General features: G+C 38.1%; 1 protein-coding gene across 3 annotated transcripts in view; it reads left to right on the plus strand.

The window, feature by feature from the left end:
- Positions 1-16918, plus strand: part of LOC150090631 (transcriptional repressor NF-X1-like) — a 164314-nt gene that overhangs the window by 19095 nt on the left and 128301 nt on the right. For all 3 annotated transcript variants that reach the window (XM_090371845.1, XM_090371861.1, XM_090371854.1), the window contains exon 2: positions 3182-4195. In XM_090371845.1, the coding sequence (XP_090227971.1) occupies positions 3199-4195 (997 nt within the window). In that variant the 5' untranslated portion in view covers positions 3182-3198. The remainder of the gene's footprint in view (positions 1-3181; positions 4196-16918) is intronic.

Genomic DNA, 16918 nt, shown 5'->3' on the forward strand with positions numbered 1-16918 from the left:
GGCCGCCGTAGCCTAGTGGTCAGGCGCGCGGGTGCATAAGTACACGTGCCTTGAGTGACCGGAGTTCAAGCCCGTGAATGCTGAATACGGTGTTGTTTCTTGTATTCTGTCTATCTTGTGAACCCCTCTGACCGTTTGGTTGTCCTGGAGTATAAACAGAAAATTTATTTATTTATTTATTATTGTGTCAGGGCAGAAATGCAGACACCTTCAATTTCAATCCTAACTGTTGACTTTTTGCCGACATTGCCCTGTACTTGTTAAGTAATCCTTAGATCTCTTACTCTTAATATCATTAAAAGATATCTGCCCTTAAAAGATATCTGCTCTACAGCATCATCAATTTCCCCCTCCCTTCCAGACATACCCTGGTTGTATTCCACATATCCTTCTTGCATAACATATTTCCCGTTTCCCCGACAATAGAGTCACCAATAATAAATAGCTCCTGTGAGACCAGTGCATTCTGCCTTGAAGATTGCTGCTGTTGTCTGATGTACAAGAGTGAGCTGATTGGTGAGTTATCGGTGATGTTTAGTGATTCAATTTTAAGTTGTAACCCACGAGTTAAGAACCATTGGTAAAAGACTTCAGTATTCTTAGCTATATGCTCATAATTTATTATAACATCATAATAGCTTATGAGAATGATACAAATTCAAGGGTTTTTTAGATATTTTATAGGCGCCTCCATAGCCAGGTGGGAAGGAGCAGCAGTGCGTAGCACACGCTTCTTGATTAGACCTGGGTTCGAGCCCGTCACCACCAAATATGGAGGATGCAGAGAGGTCAGGGAATGACCACCACATATCCCGGAGCAATATGGCCTTAGTTGCTAATGCTCCTAAAAACCAAATAACTAACTAACTAACAGGATATTTTATATACAAGGCTATTATAATTAAATTATTCTTATACAGAATTTTATGGAGGGTTCTTCCACTCCATAGTCAGTGAAATACAATTAAACTTTCAACATGCAGGAGACAGAGAAGAAAAGAAAAAATAATTTGAAAGTATGCCACCAAGGGCCAGAGCAGCACCCTTGACAACACTTTGTCAACAAAGAACCTGCTCTGTGTGGTTATATCATTTATAATATACTCTTCTCATAAATGCATATTCAGTAGTTGAATATAAAAATGTCTGGACTAGTGTTTCCGACATGATGTGTTGTTTTCCCTAATGGTCTGCAAGGTTATGAATGTTTTCGTGGTACTTAGTGTTCTTTTAATAATCCTACAACTAGAAGTCATGAGGGTATGTTAGATGAAGTGTCACACTAAGTTAGATGCAACTGATTACTCTGTCAGATGTGAACCATTATTGTAGCAATTGTTATATAGAGAATAATGTATGAGGTGCTCCATTTTACATAAATACCAATCTCAAGGAATCCTCACTGTTGCACTTTGAGGAAAACAGTAGTCAAGGCTAGTCACAACAGGTGCTGTTCTGAGACTGGCCACTTGTTGACAATTGTTATCCTAGAACTCCAGTAGGTTGATTGTTTTGGAAGATGTATAGGCCAATAATGGTGACTGTGAAGTGACTTTCGTCGAATGCACAGAGACTTCATGCTGCCTCCTGAAGCTGCAGAGTTGCCCAGACTTGGCAGTTCTCTGTGTTAACAGACTATGCAAATTGAAATGGTCCTCAAAAGCTACCTCTCTTCCCTACAATATTCCATGATCAATAGACCTCAGGGGCCTTCTCCCCTAAAGGATATTCCATGTGAATATCGTGAATGGAACAAAGGGTTGCTCTTACGAAGAAAGGCTTAAGTTTTGCAAATTACAGAGCCTGGAGACTAGGCATCGGCGAGGTGATCTGATAGAGGTGTATAAGTCTTTGAATGGCTTGAGCATGCTCAATGCCGATGGGATTCTTCCTCTTGCTCAGAATAATCACCTGAGAGGGCATAAATTCAAATTGAGGAAGGACGGATGTCGGATAGATGTGCGGAAATTTGCCTTTAGCCAGCGGGCAGTTGGTTTGTGGAATAGACTCCCATCGCTTGTTGTTGAAGTTGATAGCCTAAACAAATTTAAGGCTCAGCTGGACAGGTATTTCGAACGAACGGAGGGGTGAAATGGGAGTAGTGGTTAGTTTTTTTTTTTTTTTTTGGCTGATCCTGAATAAGCTTGCTTTTTTGCATCATATGCCTCTACTAATGCTAATGACCAGTAGTCTTCCAGTTCCAATCATGTGAGGATTATCACAGCAAATATCATTCTCACTTGTATATATTACCTGCTTGGAGCTGTTGCACGAGGTGAATTTTTATTGAAGTACTGCAAAACTCTGCACATTACTTTCTATATTGTGCGAAATGGTGTATTTTTAAGGTCTGCAACTGCATGTGCACTGGTGTTGTTGTGTGGGCTGTCTTTTGATGTCTCTACCGCTGCATCAGCGATTCCAAAAGCTATAATTTCTGTACCAGTTTCTGCTCCTTCATGATTTTATGTTAAGATAGCCTGTTTCCTTGAACTTTGCAACCATGTTTTGTACAGTATAGGTGTCATCGGGCCTCGTTTAAGATGCTTTTGCCAATCTTTACACCATCTGCAAATTTAGACATCACACCCTCTATCCCTTCATCAATGTCATTTATGAAAATCAAAAACAACAGTGGTCTTAATACTGATCCTTGGGGAACCCCAAGGATCAGTATTAGGACCACTTACATCAACCCAGTCTGAGGAATAACCATTTATCACAACCCTCTGCCTACTGCCCCGAAACGATCCAGCTATCCATCTAAGGATTTTCCCTATGATTCTAACCTGTTCCAGCTTATAAAATAATCGCTCATGTGGGACTAAGTCAAATGCTTTGCTGAAATTGAAATAAACAGTGTTGAAATTGTTTATTTGGATTTCAATGCTTACATCTAGGTTTACATATAGTTTTTTTTTTTTTTGAACGATGCTATATAAACTTGCTTTCTTGCATCATTTACCATTATTACTACTACAAGCCAGAAAAATAAGAGAGATGGTAGGGACAGTATTCTTCCTATTTTTCATCATTTTTGAAAAAAAATTTTTTACTTTGATAAGTTTTTTTTTATTTTTAATGCATCTAGTTATAGTTCTAATGATAATGCTTTTAAAGATCTTTGTATTTTCTGTTTGGTATTTTTGATGTTCTTTTGTTATATCTTGTTTATTTTTAGGGGACAAAAGGAGAAAGATGGAGCCTGCTATTGAGCCTGAATTAGGTGCACGAAATAAAACATCAAGAACCCAGAAATTTTCTAACAAGAGGTTGTTTCATCATGGTCGTTATACAGGATACCGTTCTGATTATTATGATAATATGGATCCACCTGTAAGTGAAGATTATAATAGATACTTCCCTTCTTCCTCCTATCAATCTTATGGGAATGGCATTTCAAATTTGGTTGATTATCAGAGTCCTGAAACGTCCACATATGAAGAAAGCAAGAATAACAAAAAGAAGCCATGGCAGAAAAACCCTCGCAGTCAACAAAATTATCAACCCCGAAGGTTTTCAGATCAGCATGCAAAGCATTTTGAAAAATCCAGAAAAGGTGTGGATGAAGAAAGTGCACTTTGGAATCCAGAAGTGATAAATCAAGCTTCAAATAGATTAAATGTTGTAGATCAGAATGTTGATCCAAAATGTGAAGGTTATTCAGGCAAACCATTTAGAAATAAATATCAAAATAGGAATTCAAAATATATTGGTAGATATATAAAACAAGATATGCGAAATCTGCTGCCTGTGGAAGGTAAATATTTTCAACACGATGCTGCAAACATGTATGGCGAAAATATTAATAGTACCGGTTATTCACATGAAAATTCACCCCTACATAACAGCTATCCTAGCCCAAGTGGTAATAATGAACATTCTAGACAACATAGGTATAGACATGATATAAGGGACCAAAATTTTAATACTGGTAATCATAAATGGAATGGACAGAAGCCACTTCATTCCAAAGTGTCATATCCACCTACTTCCGAGTGTAATTCACATGAAGTTCAAGAAAAGTTTTCAAATTCCCACAGCCTTACTCTGGAAAAAAATTTCAGAAAACATACAGAAAGGAAAACTAATAATCTTAGATTCAAAAGAAATAAGGGAAATGCAACCTCAGGAAATAGTAAGGATCCCTCAGAAAAGGTTAATTGCAAGGATGATGATAATGCTACGCAAAGAGGTATATTTTAAAATGATTTTGATAGTATATTATCTCTAAGGAATTTAAATATAAAAGTACTCTAGAAAACCTTTTTTTCTCTTCCATTTAGGAAGAAGCCCATTCTGCTTATGTAGGCGCCTCTGTAGCCAGGTGGGAAGGAGCAGCAGTGTGTAGCACACGCTTCTTGATTAGACCGGGGTTTGAGCCCGTCATCACCAAATACGGAGGATGCGGAAAGGTCAGAGAATGACCACTGCATATCCCGGAGCAATATGGCCTTAGTTGCTAATGCTCCTAAAAACCAAATAACAAACTCTGCTTATGTAGTGAAAGGGATAGAGTTTAAATCCATATGATTACTGGATTTTTAAAATTTAATTTAAGGTTTCTTGTCTTTGCTGCATTAGCTAGTCCCAGGTGGTGGAAGTTAAGTTTCATTAGCAGTTTCAGCTTTCTATTATGCAAAATTGTATTATACATGTAGGTGGTAGATGACTTTCATCAACCGGTGTAATACCACCACTTTGCTTATTGGAGGCTTGAAGTGGTGAAACCCATGTTTAGTCTCTAGAGCAAAGTTTCCGGCATCCCCCTCCCCCCATACTTCTCCTTCAACCCATGAACGGTACTAAGTACTATAGGTTTTGATACCTTTCATGTTTGGGGTTTTCATAAAAAAAAAAAAAAAAAAAAAAGATATTCTAATTAAGCTATTGCACAAGCTTCATCACGATCCTAGTTTTACTTTGTGCAAACTTAGTCATGCAATCTTTTTAGAATTTTTAGTTTAGCTTACTTTCAGAGTGGAAAGTAGGTTTATGAGATATGGTCTGTATCACACCCTAATAATTCATAGCTGCCGACTCACCAGATATATGACAGAGAATTTATCTTTTTTACTCTATTTGACCCTTCTCTTCATTTTTGATTTAATTGGTGGCAATAAGTTTCTCAATTTTTTTTTTTGTCTTTTTTATTTTTACAAAAAATTGCACTACGTTAAAATTGGATTTTTTCTGAAAATTTTGCTAATTTCTGCTTATGTTTGTTAACAAATTGGCCACCAGCTATGCTGGTTTAGTCTGTGTTGCAAAATAGAAATGAGTGATAATGGCATTGTTCTATGTACTTTTGTAGTATGAAGCCAATTTACAATGCTTTTCAGTAAGGTTCCAAAGAAATATAATCTAAAATTTCAGAAGATATATATGCAAGCTTTTCCATGTATTGTAAAATCTGAAAAGGTAACATGTTTGTTTTTGTGTACCATATGTGAGTGTGAATTTTCAATTTCAAGTAGCGGGAAACACGATGTAATCAGACATATACAAACAAATGAGCATAGCAACAGTGTGGTGCATAGAAAGAAATGCAAATATAAGTGTATTTCATGGTGATGATGATGCCATGTGCTGAATATTTATTTGCATCTTTTGTCTTCAAACACAGTCTTCCTCTGAGATGTGCTGATTGTGCAGGTGTGTTTTTCAGAAATATTTTTCTGATAGTGAAACAGCAGAAAGACATAGTTATGGAAGAACAAAAACAAGTATTATTTGTAAAATTGTATGCGTAGGGAAAGAACAGGTTGTGATGGCTCTGAAAAATGGGCCATTTTTGATTGTTGCAGATGGCAGTATTCAAAGTGATGCAAAGCTATCTCATTGTGATGACCTTTTGCAAAAAAAAAAAAATTAAATGGAAAGCAGCTTGTTCTCAGTGCCAGAATTGGACTGTGACTCTACAGCAACGTTTCCCAAACTGTGTTCCCTGGAACACTAGTGTTCTGTGAAAAATTGTAATTAATAAAATAAAATAAATTTTGCAAATTTGTAGCATACACTGCTTTTGTATCATTATAATTTTTAACATTTTTTTTTTTTTTTTTTTTTTTCATTTATAAATATACTGGCATAGATTAATAATCGAATAGACTGCGGAACACTTTATTTTGGTGGACTTTTGCATATAGAATTATGCATATAGGTTATAACATCTACGAAAAAGTAGCAATGTAGTGATCAAATATGCCATTCGTATGTGATTTAGCCTGCGATTTAGTACACACAGGTTGAAGGAGAGGGGGAAGCGAACCAATATAACTAAACTCACTTCCTTGTATAATTTTTTTTGTTAATTATTAGTATTTCGAAATATTATTATATAATTTTTTTTGTTAATTATTAGTATTTCGAAATATTATTATTAAAATATGTGACCATGGATTTGTGGTTTAAAAAAGGAACTTTAAAACAAGAAGCAAAGTACTTCTAGTAGTGCAACAGTGGTTGATGAAAATGAACATGATATTGTCGCACTTCAAAGTGAGGATGAACAATCTCGCAGCCTTTTGTTCCCCAAAAATCCGAAGTGAAAAACAGGAACCAACTAATAAAAGACCAAAACGAAAATATAATGACAGTTATTTGAATATCGGCTTTACGTGTGTTGGAAATAAAGATGTTCCTGATGCACAGTGCGTCGTATGTAATAAAATATTAGCAAACAGTTCTTTTTCTCCCTCTAAATTTGTATTTCGTAAGTGTTCTCACTAAAAAAAGTTTGGGAAACGCTGCGCTACAGAGTGCAACATTGGATCAACCTGAAAGCATTTGGGATTCCTTCAAAACTGTCTTGTACTTGGTTTTGATAATTTGCCTATTACGGTAGGCCTAAAAACTTGATCCAGAATGAAATGTGTGTTCATGCACTGATTTTCATGTTGTGCGGACTGAAAAACCTGGAATAATTTGCAGGGTATGGGATGCTGAACCTACTTTCTCTGCCTGAGCAACTAATGACAGCCTTCATTGAACACTAATTTATAAATTCTTCTAGTTGTCAATGGGAATCGAGCCCAGACTTCTCCAAATGAGTGGCAGGTATTATGTACTTAGTCTTAATAACCAAGTTGGAATAAACTTCATTAAGCATGGGTATCCTTGAGAAGCACTACTTTTAAATGAATAACATCACTGAAAGCACTGCTGGTTTTTTTTTTTTTTTTTTTTTTGATGCCAAACTACATAATACAAAAATTTCCTAATTTACTGATTTATTTTGTAGGCCTTAATACCATTTTTTTCATATTAAATATCGAAGTTTAATTTTCAGGAGTCACTTGTCTCTTGGGAGGTCATTAAGTCTTGAAACAGATTGTCTGATTGATTGCAAACTTTTTATCCATTGTCTTGCATATTAAGTAATGAATAACATTACTTTCTGCCTTTTGGTGGTGGTGTTTAAAAGTAGTCCTTCTGAAGGAAATGTTTGATTGAGGAAGTTCATTCTGTCTTGAGTATTAAGACTACAGTGTTATTTATAGCAGTTGAAATTCTGTTCACCAAAAAAATAGAATGGCAGGATTGTCCCTGATTTATCAGTTTTATTTAATAGGACTTTTCCTATGTTAAATATTCAGTATTATACATTTTTATTCTTATTAATAACTTGCATTACTGCTATGCAACTCTACTAGAGTTAATTGTCCAATTTGATATGGGAAAAAATTAGCCAAAAATAAAAGTTCAGAGTTTTATTATTCCAATTTTTCTTTTCTTTTGTAATTAAAAATGTAGGACAAGAGGTGGATTTTATAAACCCATGCTGTGTTCCTTGTGTAACTTCTTGCCTATACATATGTTTTTGTGTAATTACATACCTGTCTATATGTTTTAGTAATACTGCCTTTGGACTCTTAATTTTCCCTTTCACAGAAGTTAAACTTAAAAGTCTAATTATTTCATTTTATTCTGGAGCCACCTTTGTAAATTGGAGAGACGCTTGCACATTTCCAATCTATGGGAACTTCACCTGAGTTCAGGAATGCATGCATTATAATAGCATTAGTAGAGGCATATGATGCAAGAAAGCAAGCTTATTCAGCATCAGCCAAAAAAAAAAAAAAAAAAAAAAACACAACCACTACTCCCATTTCACCCCTCCGTTCGTTCGAAATACCTGTCCAGCTGAGCCTTAAATTTGTTTAGGCTATCAACTTCAACAACAAGTGATGGAAGTCTATTCCATAAACCAACTGCCCGCTGGCTAAAGGCAAATTTCCACACATCCATCCTTCCTCAATTTGAATTTATGCCCTCTCAGGTGATTATTCTGAGCAAGAGGAAGAATCCTATCGGCATTGAGCATGCTCAAGCCATTCAAAGCCTTATACACCTCTATCAGATCACCTCGCCGATGCCTAGTCTCCAGACTCTGTAATTTGCAAAACTTAAGCCTTTCTTCGTAAGAGCAACCCTTTGTTCCATTCACTAATCTTGTTGCTCTTCTCTGTACTCGTTCCAGCAGCTCTACATCCTTCTTGAAATGATTCCTCCAGACCTGTATACAGTACTCAAGGTGTGGCCTGACCAATGCCTTATACAAGGGAATAATCACATCCCTATCCCTGCTAGAAAAATTCCTGTATATCATTGACAAGATACCATGAGCTACTCTTGCAGCTCGTCTGCACTGCTCAGAGAACTTCATATCTGCCTGCACAATTACCCTCAGGTCCTTTTCATTCTCTACCACTGTCAGCGTAGTACCACAGAGTTGATACGTTGATCTGGGGTTACTGTTTCCCATATGTAGTACTTTACATTTGTCAATGTTAAACTTCATTTGCCACCTCTCAGCCCATCTGCTCAACCTTTCCAGATCCTGTTGCAGCAGCATAGCATCAGTAGTGTCCTTAACAATCCTGCCAACCTTTGTATCGTCTGCAAACTTGGACATTAAGCTTGATATACCATCATCAATATCATTTATAAATACAGAAAACAACAATGGACCCAACACTGAACCCCGAGGAACTCCACTAATAACATTTGTCCACGTTGAGCAGTGTCCATTGATTACCACTCTCTGTCTTCTGCCACTCAACCATCCCTTTTTCCATAGCAGCAATTTGCCTCCAATGCCACGCTGCTCCAATTTGTGCAGCAGTCTTCCATGCGCAACAGTATCAAAAGCCTTTCTAAGATCCAAATATATAATGTCCAAGTTATTCCCTGCATCCAGTTCTTTTGTGACTACATCATAGTATCCAATCAAATTGGTCAGACAAGACCTGCCCTTAACAAAACCATGCTGTGTCTGAGCTATAACTGAATTCTTGTCTAGATGATCCTGCAGTGCTTCTTTAACCAGTGCCTCCATTAATTTTCCTGGAACCGAAGTTAAACTAACAGGTCTATAATTACTTGTGTCAGCCTTTGATCCTCCTTTGTGAATTGGGGTTACATTTGCACATCTCCAGTCTATGGGTACCTCCCCTGATTCCAAAGAAGCTCTCATAATTATGGCTAGGGATTTGCTTACTTCCTTTGCCTCCTTTAATATAACTGGATAGATCCCATCCACCCCGGGTGCCTTTTTTATGTTTATCCTCAACAATTTCTCCTCCACTTTCCTCTCAGTTATTAGAAAATCATCTAGCTCACTGCCAATGTTTACTTCACCTACGACATTCCTTCCTGAATAACTCCTCATGTGTGAATGTAGATGCAAAGTACTTGTTTAGATTGTTAGCCACCTGAGCAGGATCCTCAACTGTTGAACGATCAACATCCAGTGGACCAATCTGATTCATCCCTTTCCTTCTTGAGTTTAAATAGGTAAAGAACTCTTTTCTGTTTTTCTTTGCATCCTTTGCCAAGGATTTTTCGTAGTCTGCCTTTGCCTGCCTAATCTCCTTTGTGACTTGGTTACAGACCAACTTATATCTATCATAGGCTTCCATGTCACCCATTAATTTGTATGTATCCCATGCATTTTTCTTCTCTGCCATATGTCTCATTAGTTCATCTGACAACCATTTAAGCCTGAACCTTGAACAATATTTCTTGGTTGGTATGTAAAGCCTGGTAGCTTCCAAGATTAGTTCCTTGAATGCTTCCCATTTTGAATTCGCTGTTGGTAACATCATCAGTTGGTCCCACTGTATCGAATTTAAATACTGTCTCAGTACATCGTAGTCGCCTTTACGAAAGCAATAACCCTTCCCTGTACCTCTAATGGTAGTTACTTCTTTGAGTAAATCCAACTTCAGCACACCGTGATCACTGCCACCTATTGGTTCATTTATCTGCAGATTCTTAATGCATGAAGAATCACTACTGATAATCAGATCAAGAGTATTACTCCCTCTAGTTGCCTCCCGAACATGCTGGTGTAGAAAACAATCATCCAATAAATCCACAAAAGCCTTGCTACTGTGTGAGTGACCAATCCATAAATTCCAGTCAATATCTGGGAAATTAAAATCCCCCATTATAAGACTCTCTGATTTACTGGCCCACTCTATTTCCCTGTACAGTATCTTATTATACTCATCAGAGTCATTAGGCCTATAGCACACTCCTACTCTCAATTTTGATTTACCTATGCTTATGTCACACCAAACTGACTCAACACTGCACTGTCCAGCGATGTCAACTGGCTTCACTTCCTTGGATTTTATGTGTTTTTTTAACTAATAGCATAACCCCTCCTCCCTTCCTATCCTGTCTATCCTTTCTGTAGACGTTGTACTCCCCAAATTCCAGTTCTGCATTCCTTATATCTGTGTGACACCACGTCTCTGATATCCCAACAATATCTGCCTTTGATGTTTTGAGTAATACCTCAAATTCATCAAATTTATTTACTAAACTCCTAGCATTAGTGTACACACAAGTATACATGCACCTGTTTCTATTCTTAACTACCCTAACACAACCCATGTGTTTACTTGTACCGCAATGACTTCCAGCAGTCTCTGAAATATCCTGCATCTTGTTTTTCAGGCTTCTGCTCATTCCAATAGAAGCAGTGCAAGAATCTCTTTCACCTCTGCCAGTGGCTACTGTTAATCCATTAGTCTTTGTCTCCCCCCAAGCTAGCAGTTTTCCGACCCACCTAACACTGCCTCGATAGCATCAGCAAATATTCTTGCACCCTTTCTATTTAAGTGTATCCCATCCCTGTAGAAGCAATCTCTCCTGTTAACAAGTACAGTCCAGGCTGAAAAAAATTCTACCCCTTGAGCCTTGCACAGTCTTTCCAGGGCCGAATTGATCGACAAGGCTCTCATCATATACTCCCTCCTATCGTGTCTGGGCAGAATTGCAGACACTTTCAAATTCAACCCTACTTCACGGCTTTTTTTCAACAGTGACCTGTACTTGTTAAGTAATTCCGCTGGTCTCCTACTCTTAATATCATTAGTGCCAACGTGTACAACTATATCACCTTTTGTGCCCTTAAAAGATGATATCTGCTCTACAACGTCATCAACCTTTGCCCCTGGCAGACATACCCTGGTCCTGTTCCACCTATCCTTTTTACAAAGCATGTTCCCCGTTTCCCTGACAATAGAGTCACCAACAACTACTAGTTCCTGTTGGACCAGCGTATTCTGCCTTGGGGGCTGCCTCTGTGTTGCAAGATGACCAAGTCCAAGCTCTGGTGTTGATGTGGGCAGCTGAGAGCTTGATGGGCCCCTCAATTTATTTCCTTCGAGGGCATCCACCCTGTCCTTCAAGGTCTCATATAGGCCCATAACAACGCCGAGTTGTCGCCTAATTTCCTTGCACTCCTTGCATCGTGCACACACAAAGACATCCCCCATGGCAGTATCATGTCCCGTACCCGATTGCTCCGCAAACATCAAGCAAACAGTGCATCTTAAAAGGCCGTGATTCAGGGGGCAACCGCCCCCCTCAGTTCTCCCCTGAGTCACAGCACTCCCATTAGCTTGAGCCTTTTGCTTTGCTGCTCTGGTCAGAGTCATGATTTCGATTTAAATGTCAATAAAATTACAATTTCAGAACAAAATTAAAACCTTAAACTTGTATCTTAACACAGTTATAATGCTATATTTATTTTTCGGTATCGAGTGTTATCTACGAGTTCCCTTTATATAACTTCCGTATCAAGTATGTATTAATTATTTGTTACGTTTGTACTCTAAGTCGTTATATATATATAGTTAAAAGTACAATTTAATTGACAATGAAGTTTAACAAGATTAATAGATGTACTGATTAATTGACAATATTATATTATGCACTATACTATACAAAGCTAATGCTATCGAATTCCGGATATGCTGTATCGCGCTTCAGTAACGAGTGTTATCTACGAAATCCCTTTATATAACTTCTGTATCAAGTTATGTATTAATTATTTATTTTTACTAATTATTTATGTTCCGTAACCTAAGTGGTTATATGTATAGTTAAAATTACAATTTAATTGCCAATGAAGTTCGACAAGATTAATAGATTTTACTGATTAATTTTCACGTAACAATGGCGGCCGTTTATGAACGGTAAACACGTGGATTTGATACCCTTTCCGATACTAAGTAATACCTACAAAATCTCTATCTAAGTTATTTTAACTTTAAGTACCGTAAATAGGAATATAAAGCTACTCTAGAAATAAGTTAATATGTCAATTTAAACTAATAAAGCAGAAAATAAATCAGAAAAAACTTCTCTATTCCAAGAGCGGCAGAAAGGCACGTCCGCACGATATAAGGAACCAAGCTTTTATTATACTCATCAGAGTCATTAGGCCTATAGCACACTCCTACTCTCAATTTTGATTTACCTATGCTTATGTCATACCAAACTGACCACTGCCATGTCCATCGATGTCGACTGGCTTCACTTCCTTGGATTTTATGTGTTTCTTAACTAATAGCATAACCCCTCCTCCCTTCCTATCCAGTCTATTCTTTCTGTAGACGTACTCCTCAAATTCCAGTTCTGCATTCCTTATATCTGTGTGACACCACGTCTCTGATATCCCAACAATATCTGCCTTTGATGTTTTGAGCAATACCTCAAATTCATCAAATTTATTTACTAAACTCCTAGCATTGGTGTACATGCAAGTATACATGCACCTGTTTCTATTCTTAGCTACCCTAACACAACCCATGTGTTTACTTGTACCGCAGTGACTTCCAGCAGTCTCTGAAATATCCTGTATCTTGTTTTTCAGGCTTCTGCTCATTCCAATAGAAGCAGTGCAAGAATCTCTTTCACCTCTGCCAGTGGCTACTTTTAATTTATTAGTCTTTGTCTCCCCCCAAGCTAGCAGTTTTCCGACCCACCTAACACTGCCTTGATAGCATCAGCAAATATTCTTGCACCCTTTCTATTTAAGTGTATCCCATCCCTGTAGAAGCAATCTCTCCTGTTAACAAGTACAGTCCATCCTGAAAAAAATTCTACCACTTGAGCCTCGCACAATCTTTCCAGGGCTGAATTGATCGACAAGGCTCTCATCATATACTCCCTCCTATATATACTCCCCCCTTAGGTTCGTAATCTGAACAAGTGGAAGAATCCCATCAGAATTCAACGTGCTCAACCCATTCAAGGCCTTATACACCTCAATCAGATCACCTTGCAGTTGCCTAGTCTCCAGCCACTGCAATTTGCAGACCTCAAGTCTCTCTTGGTAAGAGGATCCTTTCATTCCCCTCACCAGTCTTGTTGCCCTTCTCTGTACATTCTCAAACAAATCTACATCCTTCCTAAAATGAGGCCTCCAGATCTGTATGCAGTACTCAAGGCATGGTCTGACCATTGCCTTATACAGAGGGACAATCACCTCCTTTTCCCTGCTAGCAAAATTCCTGTATATCATTGACAAAACCCCATGACCTGCCCTGGCAGCCTGTCTGCATTGCTCAGGAAACTTCATATCTGACTGCACAATTACTCCCAGGTCTTTTTCATTTTCTACCACCCTAAGTGTATTACCACACAGTTTGTACGTTCCTCTGTGGTTACTTCTACCCATATGCAGTACTTTGCATTTGTCAATGTTAAACTTCAGTTGCCACTTCTCAGCCCATCTGCCCAAATTTTCTAGATCCTGTTGCAGTGGCACACTGCCATTACTGTCATTAACAACCCTGCCAACCTTTGTACCATCTACAAAGTTCGACACTAAGCCTGATATACCTTCATCAATATCATTGATAAATATACAAAACAACAGTGGACCCAACACTGAACCCTTTGGGACTCCACTAATAACATTAGTCCAAGAAGAGCAGCACCCATTGATTACCACCCTCTATCTTCTCCCACTCAACCATCCTTTTATCCATTGTAGCAACTTACCCTTAATACCATTCTGCTCCAATTTGAAGAGTAGTCTTCCCTGCGCAACAGTGTGTCAAAAGCTTTCGTGAAATCCAAGTATATGATATCAAAATTATTTTTTGCATCCAGTTCCTTTGTAACCACATAATAATATCCAATCAAATTTGTCAGACAAGACTTTCCCTTAACAAGCCCATGCTTTGTCTGAATTATTGCTGCAGTCTTGTCTAGATGATCCTGCAGTGCATCTTTAACCAGTGACTCCATTATTTTACCCGGAATAGAAGTTAAACTAACTGGTCTGCAATTACTCATGTCACCCTTCAATCCCCCTTTGGGAATACATTTGCACATCTCCAGTCCATGGGGATCTTCCCTGAGTTCAAGGATGCTCTCATAATTACGGCTAAGGGTTTGCTTACTTCCTTTGCCACCACCTTTAATATAACTAGATAGATCCCATCCACCCCAGGTGCCTTTCTTATTTTACTTATTTTATTTTATTTTTTTATTTTATATATGCCTTTCTTATTTTATACTTCCATGTATAACCACATCAATCTTTGTGCTCATAAAAGAATTTTTCTCAGATATCAGTAACTTTTGCTCTTAGCTGACATACCCTGGTTCTGTTCCCTCTGGGCGCCTCCATAGCCAGGTGGGCAGGAGCAGCAGTGCGTAGCACATGCTTCTTGGTTAAACTGGGTTTCGAGCCCGTGACCACCAAATATGGAGGATGTGGAAAGGTCAGGGAATGACCACCGCATATCCCTGGAGCAATATGGCCTTAGTTGCTAATGCTCCTAAAAAAAAAAAAAAAAAAAAAACAAATCTGTTTTCTCTGTCCTCATGAAACAAGGATAGGACAATAGGACCCCTTCTCTCTAACAATTAAACTATTAAGTACTGTATATAACTTTTTTAGTCTGAACTGTTAATCAAACCATCTGAGTATACTTATCACAATAGAATATATAAAGCATAACCCCTTTTCCTTCTTGTTGTGTCAGTCTTTCCAGTGCACACTCTATTTACCATATTCAAATTCTGCATCCTGTATGACATGTTTCTGTTTTCATACTGTGCAAACATTTCTGATTTAACCAATACTTTAAATTTATTAACTATATTTCTATCATTAGTATACAACCATGCGAGTCTTTTTGTATTCTTTATAATCCTAGCATCGTGACGTAGTTGCTAATGTCTCTCGAACAATTGAACTCTTCAGTAGTAGTAGTAGTAGTGGTGGCATGTGATGCAAGAAAGAAAGTGTATGAGCTTATGCAGCATCAGCCAAAAAAAAAAAAAAAAATCACACCATTTCCTCCAAATGCCTGTCCTGTTCCTCCTTAAATTTATTTAACCTATCAACTTCCACAATGACAGATGGAAGTTTGTTCCAACAATTAACCATCCACTGGTTAAAGGAAATTTCCACACATCTATTCTACATCTGTCTTTTCTTAATTTGAATTTATGCCCCCTTAGGTTCGTAATCTGAACAAGTGGAAGGATCCCATCAGAATTCGGTGTGCTCAACCCATTCAAGGCCTTATACACCTCAATCAGATCACCTCGCAGTTGCCTAGTCTCCAGCCACTGTAATTTGCAGAACTTAAGCCTCTCTTGGTAACAGGATCCCTTCATTCCCCTCACAAGTCTTGTTGCCCTTCTCTGTACACGCTCAAGCAAATCTACATCCTTCCTAAAATGAGGCCTCCAGACCTGTATGCAGTACTCAAGGCATGGTCTGACCATTGCCTTATACAGAGGGACAATCACCTCCTTTTCCCTGTTAGCAAAATTCCTGTATATCATTGACAAAACCCCATGACCTGTCCTGGCAGCCTGTCTGCACTACTCAGAAAACTTCATATCTGACTGCACAATTACTCCCAGGTCTTTTTCATTTTCTGCCACCTTAAGTGTAGTACCACACAGTTGGTACATTTCTCTGGGGTTACTTCTACCCATATGCAGTACTTTGCATTTATCAAGGTTAAACTTCAGTTGCCACTTCTCAGCCCATCTGCCCAAATTTTCTAGATCCTTTTGCAGCAGCACACTGCCATTACTGTCATTAACAACCCTGCCAACCTTTGTATCATCTGCAAACTTTGACATTAAGCCTGATATACATTCATCAATATCATTGATTAATATACAAAACAACAGTGGACCCAACACCGAACCCTGTGGGACTCCACTAATAACATTAGTCCACGAAGAGCAGCACCCATTGATTACCACCCTCTGTCTTCTCCCACTCAACCATCCTTTTATCCATTGTAGCAGTTTACCCTTAATACCATTCTGCTCCAATTTGTACAACAGTCTTCCATGCGCAACGTTGTCAAAAGCTTTCCTGAAATCCAAATATATGATATCAAAATTATTTTTTGCATCCAGTTCCTTTGTAACCACATCATAATATCCTATCAAATTTGTCAGACAAGACTTTCCCTTAACACACCCATGCTGTGTCTGAATTATTGCTGCAGTCTTGTCTAAATGATCCTGCAATGCTCTTTAACCAGTGACTCCATTATTTTCACTGGAATAGAAGTCAAACTAACAGGTCTGTAATTACTTGTCACCCTTCGATCCCCCTTTTGTGAATTGGGAA

Source organism: Mastigoproctus giganteus, chromosome 1 (genome assembly GCF_048544385.1).
Source record: "Mastigoproctus giganteus isolate SK-2022 chromosome 1, ASM4854438v1, whole genome shotgun sequence".
In the NCBI taxonomy this organism is placed as follows: domain Eukaryota; kingdom Metazoa; phylum Arthropoda; class Arachnida; order Uropygi; family Thelyphonidae; genus Mastigoproctus; species Mastigoproctus giganteus.